General features: G+C 45.1%; 2 protein-coding genes across 6 annotated transcripts in view; one reads left to right on the top strand and one right to left on the bottom strand.

Annotated features, from left to right (window-relative positions):
• Positions 1–19573, top strand: part of sacs (sacsin molecular chaperone) — a 33956-nt gene extending 14383 nt beyond the window's left edge. For 3 of the 4 annotated variants that reach the window (XM_042063345.1, XM_042063347.1, XM_042063346.1), the window contains 5 exons: positions 274–420; positions 745–2251; positions 2765–2856; positions 3648–3674; positions 6420–19573. In XM_042063345.1, coding sequence (XP_041919279.1) covers positions 274–420; positions 745–2251; positions 2765–2856; positions 3648–3674; positions 6420–17974 — 13328 coding nt within the window. In that variant the 3' untranslated portion in view covers positions 17975–19573. The remainder of the gene's footprint in view (positions 1–273; positions 421–744; positions 2252–2764; positions 2857–3647; positions 3675–6419) is intronic. The other variant, XM_042063348.1, reaches the window with a different exon arrangement.
• A 532-nt stretch (positions 19574–20105) lies between these two features.
• Positions 20106–27500, bottom strand: part of sgcg (sarcoglycan, gamma) — a 17470-nt gene continuing 10075 nt past the window's right edge. The window contains exons 5-9 of one of the 2 annotated variants that reach the window (XR_006023115.1): positions 26494–26613; positions 24514–24586; positions 22592–22715; positions 20767–21923; positions 20106–20723 (exon numbers count right to left, since the gene is read on the bottom strand). Coding sequence is in view for 1 of the 2 variants with exons in the window: in XM_042064338.1 (XP_041920272.1) it covers positions 21756–21923; positions 22592–22715; positions 24514–24586; positions 26494–26613 (485 nt within the window). In the remaining variant the exon portion in view is untranslated. Of the gene's footprint in view, positions 21924–22591; positions 22716–24513; positions 24587–26493; positions 26614–27500 lie in introns of both variants that reach the window. The other variant, XM_042064338.1, reaches the window with a different exon arrangement.

The raw sequence follows: 27500 nt of genomic DNA, 5'->3' as shown, positions 1-27500 counted from the left end.
CTTTTGAAAATTCATTGATTGATAGACCGATTCATTCATTCACCCATTCACCTTGAGTCGCCTGATAAGTTGGATTGGGCACTCGATCATTTACCAACTCACTTTACTGTAATATGGTGTATTTACAGTGTCTTATATACTGTATCTTGCTTACAATGTATGTGTTAAGCCATCCAGTAAATGACAGCTATTGTTGACAATACAAATGTGCTTTGTGTTTGTGTTTATGTTTGTGTTTGTGTTTATGCTTCTGGTATTTGGCTGGTGCTCCAGGAACGGCTTTGTATGTGTACAACGACGCGGTGTTCACGCAGGAAGACTGGAATGGTATTCAGGAGATTGCAAGGAGCAGAAAAAGAGAGGACCCACTGAAGGTTGGACGGTTCGGCATAGGGTTCAACTCTGTGTACCACATAACAGGTAAGAATACCTATTTACTGCACGAATCTGTAAGTCTGTCTTTAAAACATGGGTTTTAGAAGTGAATAGGGATCGTTGTAGATGCAGAATTTTTGTATTAAAACACCAGTGTGATGTCACAGTTGATGTGCAGATATATGTGCATGGGACAAACTATGAGCAACTTTATTGACTCTCAGGCTTCTCAGTACATCACCCAAAACTTAAAGGGCCAGCTACCTAATTAGAATTCTGCCTGTGAGGTCACATACTGTGTGCCAACATTGTACCACCATCCAATAACACCACACCTGATTGGTTGTAAATGCCTTCTGATTTCCTCAGATGTTCCGAGCATCTTCAGTGGGGATCAGATCGGAATGTTGGACCCCCACCAGACCCTGTTTGGAAACCATGAGTCTGGCCAGTGCTGGAACCTCAAGACAGACATAAAGGAGATCACAGAGCTCAACGACCAGTTCGCCCCTTACGTCGGCATATTTGGAAGTGCGGAGAAGACGCTCCAGGACGGCTACTTCCCGGGAACGCTCTTCCGCTTCCCTCTCCGGGTCAAGCCCACGCAGCTGAACAGCAACGTTTACAACAAGGAGAAGGTTCTGGAGCTCTTCGAGTCGTTCAAGGCCGACGTGGACACGGTGCTGCTGTTCTTGAAGAAGGTGCGCAAGGTGTCCCTGCACGTGCGCGAGCCCGACGGCACAGAGCGGACGCTCTTCCGCGTGTGGTCAGACACGGCGGAGGACACGGACTGGAAACTGGAGCGGCCCAACTCGCTGAAGACGCTGGGCCTGGCCATCGACAGCTACAGCAACGGCGTGCCGAGCGACCAGGTGACCTGCGCCACCTACCAGGTGGACATCCAGGTGCAGGACGAGTCGGCGCGCGAGACGCAGAGCACCAGCTGGTTGGTGTGCAACGGGGTCGGAGGGCGAGGCATGTGCGCCGACCTCGATGCGCTGGCCGACGACCTCAAGTTCATCCCCACCATCGGCATCGCGCTGCCGCTCACTGGCGAGGACACGGAGGAGGAGGAGGAGGAGGAAGGCGCTGCGTCCACCTTCGAGGGCCGAGCCTTCTGCTTCCTGCCGCTGCCGCTGGGGGACGAGAGTCTGACGGGGCTGCCGGTGCACGTGAGCGGCTTCTTCGGCCTCACCGATAACCGGCGAAGCATCAAGTGGCGGGAGGTGGACCAGTGGCGCGACCCGGCGGCGCTGTGGAACGAGCTGCTCATCGTCACGGTGATCCCGCGCGCCTACTTCACGCTGGTCACGGAGGCGGTGCGGAGGACCCAGGCCAAGAAGGACCGGGACTTCCCGCTGTCGCTGCGCGCCACCTACGCGGCCTGGCCGGACCCGGTGCGCACGCGCCCGCGCTGGAGGTCCATCCTGCAGCCGCTGTACGCCGACCTGCTCCGACAGCCGGTCATCTACTCGCTGGGCCAGAGCTGGGTGCGCGCCGACGAGGCCGTGTTCTCCGAGCTGGACCCCGAGGACGACGAGTGCGCCGCCACCGTCACCAAATACCTCCAGAGCTCAGGGATGCATCTGGCGCGCGTGCCCGCTGCTGTGGACGCCGTCCTGGCCGCTTACGCGGGCAAGCCGGACGGCATGTGCAAGGTGACGCCGGCGTTCGTGCGCCAGGCGCTGAGGAAGTCCAAACACAAGGGGCCGGCTCAGGAGAAGCTGCAGCTGCTGGAGTTCGTGCTCAGCGACGGCGGCTACGGAGACCTCATCGGCCTGGAGCTGCTGCCGCTGCAGGACGACACCTTCATCGCGTTCTCGTCCTCCGTCAGCGAGAAGGACGCAGTCTACATCACCTCCCAGGAGTATCCAAGGTAACCAGCTTTGACAGTCGGGGGGAGCTGTGGGCCAATTTGGGTCTAACATTCCAATGCTCATAGATCTGAGAACAAATGAAAGGAACAAAACAGTGTACTGTGCTGTCAACAGTGCAGCTAAATGTCTGCTATCTTACCAGATGTAACTAAATTGAGTGAGACCATCCCAGCTCAGCTGTCTTCATTAGTTGCAAATTGCTTGATGGATGAGCTCCTCACTGAAACAGTTCTAACTGAACTCGTGTTCTCAGTGTTTTAGATCAGTATCTCCAACACAATAAACGCTTGGCTATGAGCTTGTCTACCCCTTGATGTAATGACTTCAGAATTTTTAAATTCAACCTCAACCCTTTACAAAACAGACCCAGATATTTGTGTCATTTAAAACATTTAAAAGAACACAAAATTCCATTGGCATAACATTACAATACCTTGACATATTTGACTAAAATGTTTTGCGAAAATGACTAACATCAGTGTCTCCTCCTACCCCCTCCCTCTCTCCACTAGGTGTCTGTACCCGGGGCTGGAAGGGAGATTTATCCTGGAGAGCATGGGCCCCAGGGTTATGAATAGACTGAGGGAGGCAGCCAGAAGCAGAGGTAAATCTTCACCCCTTTTTCTCCCTCTTTGTACTTATGGCTGTGCACTATCTCCGCATGGGTGCTTAAACTTATCACGTCACATTTTTACGGCTCGTGCACATGGTGTACATCTCAATACATTTCAACACCTCATTTTGGGAGACACAGAATGACAGAATGTGACCACACACATGGGTGATAATTTAGTGATATACATATTATATTATATTATATTATATTATATTATATTATATTATATTATATTATATTATATATTTGATTATTATTTGAGACCGATGTGTTTGATGACATGAACACGTCACACACACACACACACACACTCATTTCTCCCTTTAATAGAAAATTAAGCTGAGTGCTGCAGCCTGTGACTGCAGTACATTTATGGTGGTGAGATCAGGGAGATAGGCCAGTTCAGCATTTCACCAGCTGCCTCTCAGATGAGTGTGTGTGAGCATGGGTCTCTCTCAGCTGCCTCTCAGATGAGTGTGTGTGAGCACGGATCTCTCTACACTAAGCCTGCCCACCACCATACTGTACAGCTGCATACCCTACTAGTTACATGTGAGTGAACCTACATGTAAGAGTTATACGCATTCTCATTCTATAGATCATTATTGATACATCAACGCATACATACATTCATCTTTAAGTATAATTTTATATTTTTATATCTTATATGTTTTCTTTCTGTTTGTTTTCTCTTAGCTTTTCTTCTATATACCGTAATCACTGATTTACTTATTTGTTTTTACATTTCTTGTGCTGATGTATCATTTCGATCCGTACAGTTCAGCAGTTTCTGTGGGGCTGCTCTGGTAAGTATGGCGAATGCACCTGACCCTGTGTGATGCCCCAGAGAGCAGGAAACCCTGGACCAAATGTGGCCCGGATTTCATCCGGGTCTGGGCCAGGTTCTCTCCAGACTCTGCTGCTCTTTGTGGGTTCAGGCTCATTGCAATGAGTGTGATCACTGAGGTGTGTGTGTGTGTGTGTGTGTGTGTGTGTGCGTGCGCACGCATCGAAATCAGACTACAAATTCATCTGTAGGTAAAAACCAACTTTGGAAATCCTAACCTTCACAACAGAGATCTTATGAAGGTGTCAATCATAGTGCTTGTCTGAAGCATGGTTTCTCTAATCTCGACATGTCTTAAAGTTACATTCTTAACTGGAATGGAAGTGATCAACTCACCTTAGCAATAATCTTACAGCTGTGAATAATCAAAGTGCTGTGTTTAGTTGTTGTGATATCCTTACTAAAAAAAACTATAGAAACCGTCACAGAAATGCTGTTTTCCTCCACAAATACCATTCCAAGCCATTCTGTTTTGGGACACATAATGGTTGTGTACTGTATTTTCCCATGACTTGTATATTGGTTTCTACTGAAAATGATACTTTGATCCACTAGTGTCTAAGTCTCACATACAATACCAAACAAATGTTTTACAGAGACCAAAAGTCTCATTCTCCATTTAAACCAATTACAAACCAATTCCCATTACAGCTGCTAAAACTAGTGGTTTCTGTTGTATTTTTAATAAGGATGCCTCATATATTTAATTTTGACAGCCACTTAAATGCTTGTTGTTTATCGTTGCATTAATAAACTGTAGATGAAAGAGCAAACATAAAGGAAGTGATGCTTTCACCAAACTTCTGTACTTGCAATAGAGTTTGTCTTCTCTTCTACGAAACACAAACCTACTTGGTTCCTCAAGAAGCATCAGTTTAAATGTCTGTCCAAATTATGTTTAGGTTAATGTTAGCCATATTATACTGAAAAGCACTTGGCTTTAAGGCTGAAGTCTTGAATTACTGTTGTTGTTGACTGACTATAATGGCAATAGACCATCTGAGTCCATATTGATGTTATGCATTGCATTGCTCTTTTCCCACAGATGAACCTCATGATTGTATTATAGAGATCATTGCTAATTTGATTTATCAGCCTCATATTGGGGACCATTAGTTTTCCTGAGGCACAGACTTTGACTTAAATTATCACAAATGCTGTTGGCCATGACTTATCCACCTACAGTTCAGCTGTGTTGGATTGTTTGACCGCAGATTGCATTGACATTTGTGCGATAACGTTATTATGATTAATGTTACTGATTAACGTTATTGTGATATTACTTCTATTCAGATCTCATTGGTTCTCAGATCTATTTATATAGCTGTCAGACATAATCTTACCTCATCAAATCACAATAGCTGCAATAAAATAAACTGTACCCTACATTCTCATCTATCTGTAACATTTGTCATTGTTAAGTTGCTATAATAAACTAAATATCTCATCAGAATTTAGTTCATTATAGTCGCAATGAATTGTTTGTAGTTAGTAATCAGTCAGTTACTACTGTAGTAGTGCTAGTAGAGTTTATACCCCTACATTCGCCTTATTCACCCCTGGCGGCCAGAATGAGGCTAAAGGGTACACTTGCCTTTACACCGAAGTCCAGCAGATGGTGGTGGTAATGCACTCCGTTTGCAAACTGCCAAAAAAAAAACTCACCGAAAAAGAAGGGTTCACTGGCCTGTTCTGGCCTCCCTTTAGCCTCGTTCTCGCCGCCGGGTGAATAAGGGGAATGTAGCTGTTGGTGATTTCCTCACTGCAACTCACCACAGGAGTGTTTCAAGCTCTAGCCAGGTGGCTGCGAGGTGGAAATTCACCTGCCTCTTTAATTCAGTTCTGTTCAATTCAGTTTGATTTATGTAGCGCAATAGAACGAAACATGTCTCCAGATGCTTTTACAAAGCCCAGTCTGAACTGAACATGAACCTTGATCAGGGACATACTGTATGTAGCTTTCAGTCTGCATAGTTGGCCACACTTTGGCCGTTCTGACCAGAGCTACATTTGTAGAGGAACGTTTCGGAGTGTGTGCTGCATGCCTTGCAATCTCAGGGGTGATTGTGGCTGTGCCATGAATGGTCTGGACACTAAATGGTCTGCAGTGTTATAACAATAGTATTGGCATATTGGTCCTGCTTTAAAACGCAACTGTAGTGATACAATTATGTGTTTTCCTATAAACTGATTTATCTAAGAGTGCATTTGTAATTGCATAAGTTACAGCTGGATTTAATTCTCTTAATGCAGGCTTAACATTCATCGAAAGACCCATTGAGTTATTGGGTACATTTTTCTGTAACAGCCCCCAAAGGCAAAAGCCATGAAATATGTCTCTACAAGCTTATCGATCCAGGCTAACATGTATTTTTATAACCCACCTTTTATGAATATGGGGCAGATGGGAGAAAGTGATTTACATGTGGCAGTCTCCTTCATGATGAAAATGGGTCACAGCAGCTCAAACATTTTAAGGCATTTGAGCAGCTGAACATTTTAAATGACTGAGAATTAATCCAGAAGACCCATACGTAATACAAAGGCAAAAGTCATGAAATATGCCTACATTACATTATTACTGATAATGAATTGAAATTACAACCACATCTTCAATCACCAATGTGTGAATATTTATTACTTTGTCATTTAAGAGACTTGTCACTGTAACACACTAACATGTATGTCTGTCTCTGTCTCACAGGGAGACCGTGTACTCAGGTACAAGTCCTTACCCCTGAACGGTCGGCTCGACTCATAAAGGAAATCCTGACGACAGCTTGGCCCTCCAGAGAGTTCTCTGTTCCTTGGACCCCTGGAAATCAAGAGAAGAAACACCCAACAGCCGCCTGGCTTAAAATGATTTGGCGGCACCTCTACATTAACTTTGCAGATGACCTTAGTATGTTTGAAGACATGCCTTTGATCCCGAATATGCCACTCGATGAAAGCGGAGGCTCCCTGGACCTCCTGCGTCTCAAAACTCCATCTCCCATAATTCTTATGAATGAGGAGGAGGGCCCTCTTCCTGAATGCCTTCTTGAAGTCATGAGAAAGATTGGTGGAGTCGTTGTGAAAAAACTGGATCCGTGTATACAGCACCCACTGTTGAAAAACTACATACACCATTCATCCCCGAGCACATTACTGCAAATAATGGACCGGGCCTCTACACAGAGACTAGTCAGTCAGGTGTCTGCACTCACAGCAAAACAAAAGATTGCCTTGAGGAGCTTCCTAGCTGGTCTGTCTGAAGTTACAGAGAAAGAGAGGCGAATCATCCTAGAGCTTCCCATCTTTGAGCGAGTCGGGACATCCACATCCAAAAGCAGCCGCCCGTTCACCTCCCTCAGAGGAGCCAGGGCGATACACCACTCTGCCAAATATCCCTCAGATGTGAAGCTGTCTATAAACGTGGTGGATAGCAGCGATGAGGCAACCATCCGCCTGGTGAAGCTGCTGAATGTTGAACAGGTGAAAAGCACTGAATGCCTGAAGGTGATCGTCCAGGACTTTGAAAAGGGTTTCTACACAAAAGAGGAAATCAACAAAATCATGCTGTGGGGTCTGACTCACCTGTCCTTCCTGAAGAATGAAAATAAAGCAGTGATTGGCTGGCTATCCTCCCTGAAGTTCATCCATACCACCCCCACAACAAAACCCGTCGCGGCCCCAGATCTCTTTGACCCTGAGCTTGAGATTCTTCAGGAGCTCTTCTACATGGAAGAAAAGAACAGGTTTCCCCCCAACACATACACATCATCCCCTGATGTCCTCCATTCCCTGAGGCAGCTGGGATTGAAGAATGAAGTGCAGCTGACTGAGAAAGATGTCCTTCAAGTGGCTCAGAAAATCGAGGATTTGCAGGGGAAGAGCAAACCCGACTGGGACCCCCTCCTGAGGAAAGCTAAAACACTACTGACGATACTCAACAAACAGACAAAACTGGTGAAGACCTCTGAGGCCCAGGCTACCCTCCAGAGACTGAAGTGGGTGCCTGTGTGCAAAGACAGACCTCTGAATTACCCCAAATCTCTCGCCTGGAGGGGAGACGACTGCAGCATCAACTCCTTCTCAGAAATGTGTGATATCTCTCACGCAGTGCTCGTGGGATCCTCTGTGGCTCTGGTTGAACGTACCTCTGCAGGCATGAAGAAAGCCCTGAAGTTATCCATCGAGCCTCAAGTTGATCAAGTGCTGCAGCACTTAAAAGCTGTAAACGACTGGCACAGATCTCAGAAATTCACCACAGATGACTGGTACCAGTTTCAGCAGATTTTGTGTGAGATTTATGACTTCATGCAAACACATTTAGAGGATGCAAGAGAAGCAATGAAGTCACTGCTTTTTGATTGGGTGTGGACTGGCAAAACATTCACATCCCCTGGATACACTGTGCTAAAGCCCCTCCCTGACCTGGACCTGCAGCCATACCTATACTCGTTGCCAAAAACCATTGCAAAGTTTCACAAGCTCTTCCAGTTTTGTGGTTCTGTTGAAGAGGTTGTCCCCAGTCATGTGTTTGAAGTGGTGAGAACAATCAGAGAGCGATGTGAGGAAGACATGACAAAGCATGACAGCAAACACAACCTCCTCCTTTTGATTAACATACTGCGCTGGCTTTACAATAGCCAAATATCTGTTGATGCCGACATGCATATTCCCATCTTGAACTACAAAGAGCCAAGCAAACTAGTCATGAAACCTATTCATGAATGCACTTACTGTGACATTAAGGTGGATGACTTAAATGATTTACTTGAGGATGTGTCTGAGCCCATTATCCTAGTGCATGATGATATCCCTATGAAGACTGCTGAATGGTTGAAAGTGCCGTGTCTGAGCACCCGATTGATAAATCCTGAAAATCTTGGCTTTGAACAGTCTGGCCAAAGAGAGCCTCTCACAGTGAGAATAAAGAACATTCTAGAAGAATATCCTTCTGTTTCAGACATTTTCAAGGAGCTTCTTCAGAATGCTGATGATGCAAGCGCCACTGAGTGCAGCTTCCTGATTGACATGCGAAAGAATCAGGACATACGAGAAAACCTTCTAGACCCAGGCATGGTCATTTGCCATGGACCTGCACTGTGGTCATTCAACAACTCTGTGTTCTCAGACACTGACTTCCTGAATATCACCAGATTGGGTGGGTCTATGAAAAGATGTGAGGCAGACAAAGTTGGTAAATTTGGCCTTGGCTTCAACTCAGTTTATCATGTGACCGATATACCCATTATTTTGAGCAGGGAATTCATGATCATGTTTGATCCCAACATTAACCACATAAGCAAACACATCCGAGACAAATCAAACCCTGGAATCAAAATCAACTGGAGCAAACAGCAAAAACGTCTAAGGAAGTTTCCCAATCAGTTCAAACCTTTCATTAATGTCTTCAACTGCCTGCTTCCACTGTCTGAAGAATCTCCCTATAAGTACAATGGCACCCTCTTCAGACTGCCTTTCAGGACAGAACAAGAGTCATCAGTGAGTGAAATCAGTAGTGTCTACTACAACACCACAGACATATACTCACTTGTTGATGAGTTTAGCATCTGTGGCCACCGGCTTATCCTCTTCACGCAACATGTTGGCACCATGGTCCTCAAGTATCTGAAGTATGAGGAACCAAATCCTGCTGCAGCACAGGATGTGGTGACCATCAACAAAAGTGTTTGGTCATCTAAGGCATCATATGGGCCACTGAGCATTCTCAAGTCAGCAGCAAAGGTCATGAAAAAGGTTGCAAACACTAACAGAGTTCCTGCAGATGTCCCCAAGTCTGGCTGCATCATAAGGATCATAGTGGAGGAGTATCATAACGTCTTCAGACGCATCGTTGATCTCCACTCTCCCCTGTTTCGAAGCTCCGAGGAAGACCCATCCTCATACTTTGAGCAGGCAGCCAAGGGCGTTCAGACCCGACGACTCACAGATGAGATGCCCCAGAAAGGGGTTGAGGTGTCAAACTGGCTCATCTGCTCGTGCATGGATGTGACCGAAGCCCTGAAGTTCTCCCTGAGTGAAAGTGGCCGGCGGCTTGGGCTGGTGCCTTGTGGAGGTGTGGGAGTCTTACTCACTGAGGAAGAGAACCGGAAATGGACTGTGAGGACCAATCCAGCTGCGATCGGAGAGGTGTTTTGCTACCTACCCCTCCGTATTAAAACTGGCCTCCCAGTACACATAAATGGATGTTTCGCTGTCACATCCAACCGTAAGGAGATTTGGAAAACAGACACCAAAGGCCAGTGGAATTCCATCTTCATGAGGCATGTAATCGTCAAAGCATACCTGGCCGCCCTGAACATGCTATGCACCATGGCTGAAAATGGAGAACTGCTCGATTACAGCTATTACGCTGCATGGCCAGACCCTGGAGCTGTCCATGATGACTTTACACTGATTAGCCAGGGGGTTTATCAAGAAATCGCCAAAGGCGATGACAGTGACAGCGCAAAAGTCTTCTCAGATGGCAAAACATGGGTGTCGATTAAGTACGTCAGGTTTCTCGATGACACTTTACTCAGCAGGCCTGATATAGGCCCAGCTGCCTTCAAGATATTCCTGAAGTACCTGAAGAAGTGTGGGTCTAAAGACCTTTGTGCTGTTGAGTTGCCTGACTGGGTCAAAGAGGGCTTTGAGGATGCTGGGTGCAAGGGCAAGCTGATGGAAAACACCCTGACAGAGAAACAGTTTTTCTCTGACGTTTTTTTCCCCCACATTGAAGACATCAGCCAAGAGCTGCGAGACCCACTTATGCATTACGTCCTAAATGACAAACTGGAGGAGTTTTCATCCCTTCTCAGAGAGACACCATGCATCCCTTGCTGTGGTCCATCTCAAAAGCTGGTTTTGCCATCCCGACTTATTCATCCAGAAGGAAGAGTAGCTAAGCTCTATGACACACATGATGGACGTTTTCCAGAGGGAACTGCAAAAGACTACTTGAACCCTGTGTGCCTTGTAAAGTTGGTACAGCTTGGCATGGTGAAGGATGACCTATCTTGGGAGGACCTGATAGAACGTGCCGACTCTGTTCTGGGTCTCAACGAAAGTGACCACTTAGCTGCCTGTCAAAGGAGCAGCATCCTGCTAAGCCTTGTCGACGAGAAGCTGAAAGTAAGAGACGCTCAAGCAAAGGAGTACCTGGAGAGGTTGCAAAATATTAAGTTCCTCCCTTTCTTGACCAAACCGGCTGGGTTTTCTCTGCCTTGGCATGGGAATAACTTCCCTCAGTCAACCATGTTTTCTACCACAGAACTTTTTACCACAGACCACCAAGACACTGTCTGCTTGATGAAGCCAATTCTGAATGAAAACTCCCCATCGTTCAAAGGTTGTGGTCCAATCACACTGGCAGTGAAAGACTTCCTTGGACTCATTAAAAAGCCACCTGTAGAACTGGTCATAAATCAACTACAAGAACTATCAAAATCCTTTGATGGGGTCACATTATACCAAGAAAACATAACAAATGCCTGCTACAAGTATCTACATGAGGAAATGATGCAGAACACTGCAGCAAAAGAAGAAATCATGAAGGAGTTGAAAACCTTCTGTTCAATATTAGTGGAGAACACCTATGTGGTTCCATCGAAAGTAGCCTTCCAACTGAACTTTGATGCTGCACCATACCTTTATCAACTCCCCAACAAGTACAGAAACAGCTGCCGTGAGCTCTTTGAGAACGTTGGAGTGCAGCCCAGCTTTACTGTCGAAAACTTCTCAGCAGTTCTTCAGCTGATAAAACAGGAGTGTGGGAGAGGACCACTCACAGAGGATAACTTCCAGCTCTCCAGAAGAATAATCAGTGAGGGTATATGGGGCATGATCAGAGACAAAAACCAAGAGTTCTGCCAAAGTACATATGGAGAGATCCTTCTACCTGATAACCATTCTATTCTTCAGCCATCAAAATCCCTCTGCTATAATGACTGTCCCTGGATTAATGTAAGGGATACGACTGTGAAATATTGCCATGGAGACATTCCAAGAGAGGTAGCTGTGAAATTAGGAGCTGTGCCAAAAAGACATAAAGCTTTGGAAAGATATGCCTCTAATGTTTGCTTTACGACCCTTGGAAGTGAGTTTGGGCAGAAGGAGAAATTGACAAGCAGAATAAAAAGCATTCTAAATGCCTACCCATCAGAGAAGGAGATGTTAAAAGAGCTCTTACAGAATGCAGATGATGCCAAAGCAACAGAGATTTACTTTGTGTTTGATCCGAGGACACACCCAACTGACAGGATTTTTGATGACAAATGGGTACCGATGCAAGGACCTTCTCTCTGCGTTTACAACAACCAGCCTTTCACTGAGGATGATGTCAGGGGTATTCAGAATCTGGGGAGAGGCACAAAAGAAGCCAATCCTGGCAAAACTGGACAGTATGGCATTGGCTTTAACTCAGTCTACCACATTACAGACTGTCCGTCATTCATATCTAACAATGACATCCTCTGCATCTTTGATCCCCATGCCAGATACTCACCAGGGGCCACGTCTGTCAGTCCTGGAAGAATGTTCCGAGATTTAGACTCTGACTTCAGATCTCAGTTCTCAGATGTTCTAAACCTGTACCTAGGAAATCACTTCAAGCTGGATCGTTCCACTATGTTCCGGTTCCCTATCCGTTCATCTGAGATGGCAAAAATCTCAGAGATCAGCTCTGTGCCTGCCTCAGATCGAATGGTGCAAAATCTCCTGGAAAAACTAAGAACCGACGGAGCTGAACTTCTCATGTTTCTGAACCACATGGAGAAGATATCCATCTGTGAAATAGAGAATGGCACAGGGGACCTGAAAGTCTTGTACTCTGTGACTGCTAAAATCACAGATGGTGATCGACTGAAGCGAAAACAGTTCCATGCTTCTGTGGTAGACAGTGTGACGAAGAAAAAACAGCTCAACCAAATTCCTGTTCAGCAGATAACGTACACCATGGACATAGAGGACTCAGATGGGAACCTAACCACGTGGCTGATTTGCAATCGATCTGGCTTCTCTGATATGGAAATTGTCTCAAAAAGTGTAATCTCAGCCCACAAAAATGAAGACATAACACTCTTTCCTCGTGGAGGGGTTGCAGCGTGCATTAGCCACAACTACAAGAAACCACACAGAGCTTTTTGCTTTCTTCCCCTCTCTCTGGAAACTGGTCTGCCATTTCATGTAAATGGACACTTTGCACTGGACTCAGCCAGACGAAACCTGTGGAGGGATGACAATGGCGTAGGCGTAAGGAGTGACTGGAACTATAACTTAATGACATCACTGATAGCACCAGCTTATGTGGAGTTGTTGATTCAACTGAAAAGGCGTTGTTTTCCTGGTTCTGATCCCACTATGACCATTTTGCAGAGCACACCAATCCATACTGTGAAAGACATCCTGAGGAAGTTCCTGTTTTTCTTTCCTGTGAACAGGCTTGACATCCAACCTGATTGGTACTGCCTGTTAAAAGCAATCTACAATTGTATTCATGCGGATCTGAAGAGATTGCTTCCTGTTGTCAGGGCACCCCACATTGACAATGCAGACATACATTCAGCTGTCTTCATCTCATGGGTCAACACAACAACAAATAAGGGCCGAGCATTCTTTGACAACCTTCTGCAAGATGAGTTGCAGCACCTCAAGAATACAGAGTACAATGTCATGAGTCGCAAAAGTGTTGCAGACAACATCTACAGACTTAAATCCATGCTCTTAGACATTGGCTTCAATTTAGTCTACAGTTGTGATGAAACAGCAAGTCTGTATCTCTGCCTTGAAGATGCAGGGATTCCAGTGAGCTACGTCACACCGGAGGATGTTCGCAACTTTCTGTTGACGTTCTCATCCCCAGACACCTCCTGTCAGGTGGGTAAGTTGCCCTGCCGTCTCCAACAGTCAAACTTCAAGCTGTTTCATAGCCTAAAGCTCCTGGTGGATTACTGCTTTAAAGATGTGGAGGAAAATGACGTCAGCATAGAGGGCCTACCACTGCTTATCACAATGGACAACATACTTCAAGTGTTCGATTCCAAACGACCAAAGTTCCTCACCCCACACCATGAACTGATTTCATCCAGGAAGGAGCTATTCATGAACACAATGTACATGCGATATAGTACTGTCCTGTACAAGGCAGGTGTAGCAAAGGTCTTTGATATCAACAGCTTTGGAGACCTGCTAGGATCTGTTCTTCCACGAGAATACCGAACGAGGCTAGCTGTTCGATGGAAAGATAGCTATGCCAGTGAGTCATGGTTGAGAAGTACCTGGCACTTCATCAGTGAGAACATAATCCCAAAAGAGGAGCAGACAGACATCAAGCCAAAATTTGAGACAGTCCTGGACATTCTCAAAGACTGGGCTTTGCTGCCAGGCATTAAATTTATGGTATCAAGCAGCAAGCTGGTTGTGCCTGAGCATGATGTCTTACTCCCCCTGAGTCTAATCTATGCAGCCATCTTTCCCAATGGTCAAAATGACAAAGTCTTTCATACGCTGATGAAAGCAGGATGCATCCAACTTGCCGTGAACAAGATATGTGCCAAGGAGAATCCAATCTTGCCACTGTTGGCCCAGCATACTGCAAACATAGACAATCCATGCAGCATTCTGAAAGCCCTGGAATACATGATCCAAACATCAGCTTTCAAAACAAGCAGCCTAACTGACAAAGACTTTGAGTCACTTTTGCTGTACTTCAACTGTAACTTGGGCAGCCTCTCCCAAGATGATGTGCAGAATCTAAAGCTACTGCCCATCTACCGGGCAGTTAGTGGTAGATACCTAAGCATTGCAAACTTTGCATCATGCTATGTTCTCACAACAATCATTCCCTCTCCTGACATGGAGAAATGGGCCCACACCACATCTTCTACCTTCCTGGTTGACAACCCACAATTGAAAGAACTCTACAGTTTCCTTGGGTGCAACCCAATCGATGATCTTGAAGTCTACCTGAAGCATCTTCTTCCAAAGTTTGACATATTGACCTATGATGCCAAAATACAACACCTTGTGTACTTGAAGGAAAGATTATTAGCCATGGAGGAGTCATCTACGATCAAAGATCAGCTGTATGAAAAACTGGAGAGTCTGTCTTTCATATATGATACAATGAACAGACTAAAGCCTGCCAAAGCATTCTCTGATCAAACCGTGAAGGTCTTTGAGGTGATGCTTTCCACCAAAGCATTCATACCCAATGATTTCTTCAGGAAGATTGAGCAAGTGTCAAAGCCAAAAAATGGGACATCCTTCCTCACCTCTTGGATCACATTCCTCCGTAACATAGGTCTGAAATACAATGTGTCACAGGCACAGATTCTCCAGTTTGCAAAAGAGGTCAGTGTCAAAGCCCCAACTGAAAACTGGACCAAGGAAAAGACACAGAGTATTGTCGATGTTCTCCTCAATCATATATTTAATGAGAGGACTGATCTTTTTGAAGGCACTTTTCTCAAAGAATTAGCTATGATTCCATTTCTGTGTCCAGAGAGAGCACCTGCTGAACTTCTGCGATTGCACCCTCAGTTTCAAGAAATGAACAGCACTCTTCCTTTGATTCGATTCAGTGGCTCCCAAGTTAACCCCAAATTCAAACAAACAGATGTCATCCAACTTCTCTGGACATCTTGCCCAATTCTTCCTGAGAAGGCCACTCCAGCCAGCATTAAAGACCAAGAGGGTAGCTCACAGCTTGGTCAGGAACAACTTGATTTAGTTCTGACAACACTGAATGTAAACTTTGATCCTCCACTGGAGAAAGTCATAAGCAACTGCAAAAACATATGCAACATTTCCAATGTTGATGATGACACAGTGAAAACCAGAAATAAAGTTCTGAGATGCACCTATGAATTCCTGAATGCAGACAAGAGAGACTTTCGTTATTTGCTGAGAGGAGTGAGTTTTGTCATGGTTGAAGAAGGTTGGAAGCTTCTTAAACCAGAGGAGGTTGTCATCAATTTGGATAATGAGTCTGACTTTAAACCATACCTATACAAACTCCCCCTTGAACTTGGCACCTTTCATCAGCTTTTTAAAATGCTGGGCACTGAGGATGTTGTGTCAACCAAACAGTACCTTGAGGTCCTCTCCCGGATATACAGAAATTCAGAGGGAAAGCGTCTTGACCCAAATGAAATGAGAACTGTGAAAAGAGCAGTGTCTGGGCTTTTCAAAAGTCTCCAGAATGACCCAGTTGAAATTCGCAAAGACCTAGACAGCGTCAGAGACCTCACATTTTACCTGCCTAGTCACGATGGCCGCCTCACAAAATCCAACACTCTGGTGTTTGATGATGCCCCACACTACAAAAGCAGAATCCAGGGTAATGTTGGCGTTCAGATGCTTGTTGATTTGAGTCAGTGCTACCTTGGTAAAGATCATGCCTTTCACACCAAGCTGATCATGTTGCTCCCACAAAAGCTGAGGCCAAGATTACTGAGCAGCATTTTGGAGGAGCAGTTAGATGAAGAGTCACCCAAAATGTGCCAATTTGGGGCCCACTGCTCATTACAGGGGCGACTCCAGCTCCTTCTCTCATCTGAGCAATTCATCACAGGCATGATTAGAATAATGAAGCACGAGAATGAAAATGCCTACATGGTGAACGAGGAAAAAGCCATCAGACTTTGCAAAGCTTTATGCGAGGGCTTGAAGGTGTCCTGCTTTGAGAAGCTACAGACGACTTTGCGAGTCAAAGGGTGCAGTCCCATCCCACACAGTCGCAGTGAAACTCTGGCCTTCCTGAAAAGGTATGGCACAGCAGTCATTCATCTGTACATACAGCATTCAGACAGCAAAGATATCAACTTCCTCCTGGCCCTGGCTATGACACTCAAATCTGCAACAGACAATTTGATATCAGACACCTCATATCTGATTGCCATGCTGGGATGTAATGACATATATAGAATCACAGAGAAACTAGACAATCTTGGTGTCAAGTATGACTCGACTGAACCCTCGAAACTTGAGCTTCCACTCCCTGGAACGCCGATACCAGCAGAGATTCATCACATCCTTCTTATGGACCCATTGAATGTGTTTTATCCAGGGGAGTATGTGGGATACCTCGTAGACTCAGAGGGAGGAGACATTTTTGGTTCTTACCAACCAACTTACACATATGCAATTATAGTTCAAGAGGTAGAAAGAGAAGAGGATGACAATCCGAGTTTCCTTGGAAAATACTTTCAAATTGACATTGGCTACAGCGAGTACAAAATAGTCAGTTCCCTTGACCTGTACAAATTCTCCAGACAAGATGAAAGCACACACATCAGAGATGGTACCCCTTCTACACCAGATAGTCCATCGGAATCTGCCTCTCCTGGACCACGGATGGTGCCTCCCATGTTCCCAGGGAAGGAAAATCATAGAGCTCCCCCTTCAAAAGTGTCTCCCAAAAAGATCAAACTCAATGCCCTCCCAGAAATCCTGAGGGAGGTGACCTCTGTCGTCGAGCAAGCGTGGAAGCTTCCGGAGACCGAGAGGAAGAAGATCATTCGACGGCTCTACCTCAAGTGGCACCCGGACAAAAATGCAGAAAATTTGGACATCGCCACGGAGGTCTTCAAGCACCTTCAGAACGAGATCAACAGAATGGAGAAGCAGAGCCAGGCGGACCAGGCTGCAGAACGCGCCACCCGTAGGCCCTTTTCCACATCCTCCACCCGCTTCCAGTCAGAGAAGTTTTCATTTCAAAGATTCTACACATCCTGGAATCAGGAAGCCACTAGCCATAAGTCAGAACGACAGCAGTTTCGGGAGAATTTTACAAGCTATTCAGGCTCTACGCATACAAACCGCTTCTTTGTGCCCCCTACATTCAAGTCAGTTGGCAACCCCGTGGAAGCTCGGCGGTGGCTCAGGCAAGCAAGGGCCAACTTCTCGGCAGCGAGAAACGACCTGCATAAGAACGCTAATGAGTGGGTGTGCTTTAAGTGCTACCTGGCTACCAAGTTAGCGCTGATAGCTGCAGATTACTCTGTGCGAGGGAAGTCTGACAAAGATGTGAAACCCACCGCCTTGGCCCAGAAAGTGGAAGAGTACAACAGCCAATTGTCAGGGCTGGCACAGGATGTGAACATCCTGGAAGGTTACGGAGTGGACAGTCTGAGAACTCGCTATCCCGACCTCCTGCCTTTCCCCCAGATCCCAAATGACAGATACACTTCTGAAGTGGCAATGCGGGTGATGGAATGTACAGCTCGAATCATTATCAAACTCGAGGCATTTGTGCAGCAAAAATTGTAATGCACATTAAGTTCTTCCAGACCTCTGTGGGTTGTTGGACCCGTCATGGCCCAAATGCAAGACAAAAATGCATAAGTCTTCAGAAATATAAATTAGCTGAATAGCTGTGTGCTGAATGCTGGCAGGTTACACAACGTTTTAAAGGCAAAAACATGTATCCTTCTGGCAGCTTAGGTGTACAGTGTCAGTCATGGTACAGTACTTTCATGCTTGTTGTAAATATCTATGGCTCTCTCTATATAAAAAGCACTGTTAAGAAACTGGAAAAAATGCAAGGTTGCTTTAACCGTTTGCAAAAGGAACAATCGAAAACTCAAACCTGCAATTGTCTGCAAATCTGCAGTGTAGATACAAAACCAGGCCCAGCAATACTTATTGTATTTTTTTTAACCAAAGTCTTGTGTTCAGTAAGTTTGCTGTCAGGAAAAAAAACAAACAAAACAAAGATGACAACAAAATGCTGCTTTTTTACTTTTACCTTTTTGAAAATGTATATTTTCCTGCCATAGATTATCAAATGAATATTTGAAATTTTTATTCAGCATGTATTTGCACTGTTTTAAGGAGCGCTTGTGTGACTGCATTGGCTGGGAGGTTCAGGGCCCGTGTGTAACAGCAGTTTATCGCAATACTTCCCTTCGACCATGGAGTGCATTGTCATTCAGCGTAACATACACATGTAGTTGCTCATTAATTCAGACTGGCTGGTAGTGTCAGACGATCCTTATGGGTCTCCAAGGGCCATTAGACTGTGAACTGCACTGACGAATGTAATTTCTTGCTTGTCAATCTGCTGTGTATGTTTGTTTTGGGGGGGATGCCTCGACGCTGACCGCCACGACGTGAACACAAATGCCTGTCTGTCTGTTTGTGACTCCAATAACCAGTTAGACAACATGAATGTTGTGGTACGTTTGGAGCGTAGTCGTAGACACTGTTGTACAATGTCCCTGTCATTACCCACATGAACGCATCTTTGACACGTATTTCTTTCATTACCAGTAGATAGCCGTAAAGACTCTTTTGTCTGATTGGGTTGAATGGTAACTTAAATCTGTGAATGTTAGCGATGTAGTGGAATGTCTCTTACTTAGATGATAATCTGCTGTATGTAGAGAATTTGCTCTGAAGCAAATGTAAAAAGAAAAAGTTCTTGCCAACATTCTTTTGTTTTGTTTTGTTTTTGTTTTGTTTTGTTCTTGTGTTTATGGTCTTTAAAGGCTAAACTGTCTTCATAGCAGGGGCAAACTACAGGTGACATAATCATGTGGTGCTCAATATTATGTAATTTATCATGCCCTTCACAGTTTTTCATTTTCATGTACAATTACTGGGAATTCCACTACGCAAACACTTGGTACAGATTTTTGTTGTTGTTGTTGTTGTTATTGGTTATGTGTTATGTGTACATTGAGTTGATTGAGTCTTTTCCAAAATTAAGATGTTTTGGTTTCTTATTTTCGTACCTGTAAACTGTCTTATTACAACTCAAGATCATTTTGAGGTTTGCCACTCTGGGTGTCATGAGTACTTTCTGCATTGAATTATTTGTTGAAGTACACAGTGCCATAGTTGTAATAAACCCCTCAGTACCAACAATCTGCTCTTTCTTTGTGTCGCATGACATGACGTGAGTGTGTTTAATGTGCCAAACTGAGCCAACAAGTTTAAATAGGCTTCTGAGTATTTGGGGGCAGCTGTGGCCTGCTGGTTAGGGGATCAGTCGTGTGACCGAAGGGCAGCTGGTTCGATCCCTGACTGGTGGAGAAAATGTGAGCTGGGGGGGGCTCTCCCATATCCACATCCAAGCCGAACCACTGTTTTGGGATTGTGTTTGTTCACTACTCAATATGTGCTGTGTGTGTGTGTTTACGAATTACAAAATGCAGAGAAAGAATTTCCTTCAAAATTATTTTATCTATCTGAAAACAAATATGCCAAGGAAATGTATCATTGCTGAAAGGACTACACAGTGGTCTTTTATGACACAGAAATGATCATATAATGCCCTCAGTACTACACCACTACTAATATTTGACAATATTTTTGAATACCTCTAGAATTATTTTCATCCAGTTGTTCCATATGGAGGCAAACATTTGTATGAAAGAATTACAGTTGAGTAGCCAGGTCAAAGAACTGTCTGATTTATTCAGGGAGAGTTCAATGTCATCTTTACTTACTTTTGTGTTCTTTTGTTCCCATGTGCAGCATGAGTCGGGTGATGATGATATAACACACTGGATATAATTATGAACCACTCCAAAAACTAAATACTTCGACATATATCACACTTCAGGAACAACTAATGGATCAAAGCATTTTTACTACAGATAAAAACAGTTTTTCTTCTGAAATTGACAGAAAAAAAAGACCACAAGATGGCACTACAATACAGATTTTCAATTTGTGGACTTTTTCCAGGAATGTCCACTGGATGGTGATATGATGCCATTACTGTAACAAAAAAGATTAACATAGCGCTTTCTTATAATGATGCACATGTGTAGATAGACGTGCTGACCATCATATATTTCCCTCAAAAAAAATATAAAGCTTATTAAAGTAAAAACACCACAAATTAACAAAATGGAAAACAAAATACAAAACTTCCTCTTGACGCCACAGTGAGGCACAACACGCATAAGGCTACATGCAATGACACTACAATCTAAATATTTTTGTTGCTTTGTACTTAGTAGTACATAATAGTTATGGATTTTATCAGTTTGAGATAACAGACCCCTCCCTGTACAACAGTTGTGAAGTAGTTATGGATAATTGTTTTGTACATGACACATACACACATGAACATGCCCAAACATTCATATAGAAAACGCACACACCCGCACACACATGCTCACACACACACGCACGCACACAGACAGACAGACAGACAGACAGACAGACAGACAGACAGACAGATAGACACACTCACTCACTCTCACACACACACACGCGCACACAGAGACAGACACAGACAGACAGAGAGACACACTCACACTCTCTCACACACTTTAATTTCATATTATTTATATCATTATTGCACCTCAAATATATATTGCATAGGATGCAAGCTGTTGACCAGCTCTTCATTTGCCCAGCCCTCATACTGAAGATATTTAAATTAAGCCCCTACTGAACGGCAGCTCCCTAAAGCATAAATCATCTCATGTGGCAGCTGCAGCTCCATACACAAACAAACAAACAAAAACACAACCTATTCACGGTCTTGCAGAACTAGATGTGATCTAGCCAGTGCTTTATTATATGAGAGCACGGTATCTGGAGACTTTTTGGTATTGAATCAAATTTTTGGTATTGAATCAAATTTCTGGTATTGAATTGTGGAAGGAGCAGAAAGAGATGCAAGCTGGCTTGTCGAAAACCAGTCCAGAATTTGACCAAAGCACAAATTGCCTTTGCTGTTTTGAATTACTGTATTTCTACTTTTTAACACTTACAACTAACATAACTGTTAACACCATAATGACTTGAACCCAGTACTGTCAAACTCACATGTCTACCACACGTCCTGCTCCACAGACTTTTACTGTCTGACACCACCACCACATTCTCAAAACCAATGTGTGCGATATTCCGTACTCAGCAGTTTCACATAAAGTTGTGCTTCCTCCTGTCAGTAGAGAGACCCTGCCGTCCAAGGACCCGACCAATTAGGTAAGGTAGATAGATGCTGTGCCTGGATGGACATCAAGCCAGGCGTGTCTGACCCGTGGTCAGTCCCACGCGTCATTGGTCCGGCGGACCGGGGCCGCTGTTAGCACTGTTGGCTGTTGCTGCAGGTGGAGGTGAAGGCGGCCTTGGAGAGGAAGAGCTTGCCGCTGTTGGGGCACACACACACCTCGTAGAGGCCCTGGGCGCCTCCCGTGCCCGCCGTGCCAAGGCGCAGGTTGGGCAGCCGCAACATCTCGGCATCTAGGACCAGCTGCCCAGAATGGAAGCACACAGCAGACACATCATTAAAAAATCAGACACAGAGACACGGGCACACACACACACACACACACAGATGCCAGACACATCATTAAAAATGACACACACACAAACACCAGACACATCGTTACAAAATCAGACACACACATACTCTCTCTCTCTCTCTCTCTCTCTCTCTCTCTCTCTCTCACTCACTCACACACACACACACACACACACACACACACACACACACACACACACACACACACACACACACACACACACACACACACACACACACACACACACACAGAGCTTTCAGGCATGCAATGTGCATGAATAAAAAGCTGGCCAGCTTATATGTTTTTACGGCACTTGACACAGCAGTGGTTTATATCACTGTCAGAACGATGCACATTTCTTGATAAAAACACTTTAAATATAACCTTTTTTTACTTAAGCTCACTCAATGACATCAACAAGTGTCCATCATAGACAACATATAGGGAACAACTATGGAAAATAGACTTCAATGGACATCACAGACTAAAGGACATTCATTTGTAAGCCCACCATGCTTGCAATCCATTATAGAGGACATGGACATGTTTATGAAATATTGCATGGGCACACAGTTGTTATTCCTATGTAAACAGACTGAATGAGATCACTTCCTACCAGGCCATCGTTGGAGTGCAGCAGGACGTCCATATTGGATGTGGCCGAGAGGCGTCCTGACAGCGCTTTGATGTGTACGCCGCCTGGGGCGTCCATGCTGAGAGAGCGGGTCGGGGCGTCCAGCCTGTCATATGGGAACACACACACACACACACACACACACACACACACACACACACACACACACACACACACACACACACGCACACACACACACACGCTTTAGCAAAAAACAGCTAAAGAGGACTCAAGCAGAGAAAGCCCAAAAGTCAGACAAGTCTGGTTTTAAACATTTCTGCGTTTTAATCCTGGGCTGTACAGATAAGTACACACACACACACACACACACACACACAATTCCTCCTTTTTTCTCACTTAACCAGATTTTCCTTTCCACTGCGAGGATCCAAGACGCGCTGCAGCCAGGCGTGTGGGTGAACTGAGTCATCAGTGGACGGAAAGGAAAGGACACAAGGAAAGACGCCGCGGTCCCCAGAGTAGCCACACCGAACACAACAACGCCTCAATACTTTCCCTTCCCTCAAGCCCAACGAGGGGAAAGCAGTAAAAGTCAGTGGAGCTGCTTTTACACAGCGCTTGTTAAGTCAGCAGAGCACTCCAAGGCTCCTTGGCTTCTGAGTTACCCAACAGCTACAAACAAAGCAGCTCAGAGGCTCTCTGACCTAAATTGGCTCACTTGCACATAAAGCAGCCCATTATACTGAATTAAAAAAAACCAAACACATGTTGTATCACAGATTTCAATGTACAAAATGTACAAAATATAAAATGTACAGTCTTCTCACTGCACCATTCAGATACCCGGTGCATAGTGAGCCCACTGACACACAGTGGCAGTCCAGGTGAGGGCAGGACAGTAGCGGTGTGGTGAATATATGACACCATCCAGGTGAGGGCAGGTGATGGCAATATATGACACCATCCAGGTGAGGGCAATATGACACCATCCAGGTGAGGGCAGTACAGGTGTGGTGTGGTGAATATATGACACCATCCAGGTGAGGGCAGTACAGGTGTGGTGTGGTGAACATGGATATTAGAAAGCTAGATACCGCATTGGGCTCAAGTTGTATTAGGTGGCATACATAAACGTGGGGACAACACTTTTACTGTCTATGGGCAACACTTGCTGGCAATCAGAGACACCTGTCTGATTTCCAGTCAGAGTCACATGCTCCTCCATTGGCCTCCAGTGATTGTTGCCCCCACCAAGATGGCGACGCTATTTACGTACGTTTTGGAGCCCAATGAGGTATCTAGCTTTCTAATATCTATGGTGGTGAATATATGACACCATCCAGGTGAGGGCAGTACAGGTGTGGTGTAGTGAATATGACACCATCCAGGTGAGGGCAGTACAGGTGTGATGTAGCGAATATATGACACCATCCAGGTGAGGGCAGTACAGGTGTGGTGTAGTGAATATATGACACCATCCAGGTGAGGGCAGTACAGTACTGATATGGTGAGTATGTGCAGCAGTCTGGGGTGTCTAGACAGGTGACTACAGAAGTGACCTTAAGTGCCCTTAGTGTAAGGCACCTAACACCAAACTGCTCCCTGTGTGTGTGTGTGTGTGTGTGTGTGTGTGTGTGTGTGTGTGTGTGTGTGTGTGTGTGTGTGTGTGTGTCTGTGTGTGTGTGTGTGTGTGTGTGTGTGTTGTGCATGCACCCACCTACTGAGTCTGCTGATTGCACACTGCTCCTAGTTCTAATTGTTCACTACTCCTTGCATGTGTGTGTGTTTGTGTGTGTGTGTGTGTTTGTGTGCGTGCGTGTGTGTGTGTGTGTGTTCATTGCTCACAGATGTGCACAGAACAGGACCTTAAAAGCCCTTAGTGCAGGCACCTAACACTAAACTGCTTCCTGTGTGTGTGTGTGTGTGTGTGTGTGGTAACCCACCTCAGGTCTTTGGACATCTCTCCTCTGATGAGGGGTGTCTGCACCGAGTGCTGGAAGATAGCACCTTCAGGACCTGGAGCATAAAGCAGAACATACTCAGGAAGGCACACACTGTTCACCACTAGTCCTGTTACAGTCTGAATGGCTTCAGTCCTTTTTCTGAATTTTAGCATATGAATGCCCTGAAAAAACCTCATAGCTCGTCTAGATATTACCACTAAATGAGAAAGAAGATATTTGAGCTGGAAATGGTGCAGTATCCCATATTTCTTCTCTGCTGCATTAAAATTAGACTACACAATTATTTACTACTGACAATGCCAAGAAACAACACTTCTTCAAGATATAGGAACATAGCTCTGTCTGTCAGGTCAATCAGGTCAAACCCCCAGGCGGTGTGTGTGTGTGTGTGTGTGTGTGTGTGTGTGTGTGTGTGTGTGTGTGCATGCAGTGGGCTCTTGTCGAGCCTCATCTTAACCCTGGCCATCTCACCCACCACACTCGTATGACTGGGAGGGCAGCCAGCCAGGCCAGATATGTTTGGGCCAGAGGGGGGGTTTGCTGGTGGAAAACACTGGATTTTTGTGTCATAACATGCACTGGTGGTTTTGTGCTATCTTGCCCATGGCTTGTGATAGGACAAAGGAAGGAATACACAGTGAATTTTGAGCAGTAAATGAGAGCACAAACCCAGTCTCCGATAATAATCCCCTCCTTCAGGCGTGTTCTTAGCTACAGCAGGGGAAAACACTAAACTTCCTCAGCCTGTCTTTATCTTAACTTTATTCCAAATTGTCTTTATCTTTATCTGTAAACTTCACTTCACACCCCATTTGTTCTGACCCAGATAGCAGTACACTCAGGGATGAATCGTCAACTGAGAATTAATAAGGTCCAAGTGTATTGTTACCCAATAATCCAAATAATTAGTATTGTCCAAATAATCGTCACATTATTTTATTTAATTTGGTGCAATTAATTTATGGACATATCAGATAGGCTTAGTTTAATCTCAGATGACGAAACATGCGCCAGATCTGGGCAGAAGCCAGGCCACCACTGCTGTGGGGCTGAATGGATGTGGCCAGGCCACCACCAGGCTACCACTGCTGTGGGGCTGAATGGATGTGGCCAGGCCACCACCAGGATACCACTGCTGTGGGGCTGAGTGGATGTGGCCAGGCCACCACCAGGCTACCACTGCTGTGGGGCTGAGTGGATGTGGCCAGGCCACCACCAGGCTACCACTGCTGTGGGGCTGAATGGATGTCCTTCAACCCACAAGAGAAATCAGACTCTACCTGACAGTAGAAGGGATCTGGATCAATGCCAAATCAGAACCAGAAGTCAGACCTGGGCCAGACGGAGGCTGACGGAGGCTGAATGAGCACTGGATCAGGGACAGACCAGGGCCACATTTGGGCCAAACTTCTATCTAGACGTCTAGACGACATGCTCATGTTGTGAGTGCACATCCATCAACCAGCAGGGAGAGAGAGAGAGAGAGAGAGAGAGAGAGAGAGAGAGAGAGAGAGAGAGAGAAAGAGTGTGAGAGACAGAGAGAGAAGAGGGAGATAGAGTGAGAGAGAGAGAGAGAGAGAGTGAGAGAGAGAGGGAGAGAGAGAGAGAGAGTGAGTCTGGAGAGTCTGCCTCCCAGCGGCATAGTGACCAACAATGACAGTTTGAGGAGAAGCAGCTACTGCGTCCACTCCATCACTAATTACAGCTCACAGTGAGAGAGCCGCCATCATGGAGAGAGAGAGAGAGAGAGAGAGAGAGAGATGGAATGAGGAGGATGAAGAGAAAGAGAGTGTTGGATAGACATGAAACAGGGAGGGAGAAAGGGAGAGAGAGAGAGAGAGAGAGAGAGAGAGGTCAGAGAGATGGCATGCTGTATGAGTGTAGAGTGGACAGTATAGCCTGTTTTTTTTGGGGGGGGGCACCTGTGATGGACACATGAGTGGGAAGGGTAGAGCGTACCTGTGATGCGGAGCTTGTTGGTGCCCACCACCACCTCCTTGCCATCTGCCTGGAACAGCATCTTGTCGCTGTTTGAGTTGATTACCAGCTGCTGGACATCCCCCTGCACTTTCTTGGGCCCTGAGTTTAGAAACAGACCAGACACACTGAGAATCCTCATTCCATGAAGCCACCACTGATTTGGCTTCCTATTTAATCACAGAAATCTACACTACTGTTCAAAAGTTTGGAGTCACTTAGACATGTCCTTGTTTTCATCATTAATGTTGTAAATGGCTGATCTTTATTGCAATATCTGCTTTGCCCATTATCAGCAACCATTCATCCAATGTTCCAAAGGCACATTCGGTTTACTCATCTGATATCATTTCAAAAGGGTGAAAACACTGGAGAATCCATTTGTAATTACGTGAGCACATAATGTAATCTGAAAAGTGCTGCCCTGATTAAAAAACAATGCAACTGATCTCAGCTGGTATTCTGTCTGTGGAGTGGAATGGACATTTCTAAGTGACCCCAAACTTTTGAACGGCAGTGTATATCCATGGGTGCTTTCACATCACATGTCTGATTTTTCTCCAAAATGAGTAATGGAACATAACATTTGGAAAGAAAGGGAAGGAAACAAACAAACAAACAAACAAACAAACAAACAAACAAGCCATCCCCATCTGAGGAAGTGCAATCAGCAACACAGAGTTCATTTCCTGGTTAATTATATTAGTGTTTATAAAATGCCTCTTGTATGACATTGCTGAGCATCCACCAGAGTCAGTTTGGTGTTATAACACTGGCTGGAATTATGAAAGAAAATCCATCAGCAATGGAATGAGGATGGACAGGGAGCATTCACATGCCAGAGGCCACATCTCCAAGACCTCACATTCCTCACAGATACAGAAATGTAGTCTGATTTGATTTAGCTCAGAGCAGTAATCCAGCATTGTCACCGGTTATAAATGTAAATAACTAAACTGATCTTATTATTTCCTATTTCAAAATGATAA

Source organism: Alosa sapidissima, chromosome 15 (genome assembly GCF_018492685.1).
Source record: "Alosa sapidissima isolate fAloSap1 chromosome 15, fAloSap1.pri, whole genome shotgun sequence".
Lineage (NCBI taxonomy): Eukaryota > Metazoa > Chordata > Actinopteri > Clupeiformes > Clupeidae > Alosa > Alosa sapidissima.
The sequence above is the reverse complement of the archived record's forward strand: the minus strand, read 5'-3'. Positions and strand labels throughout refer to the sequence as shown.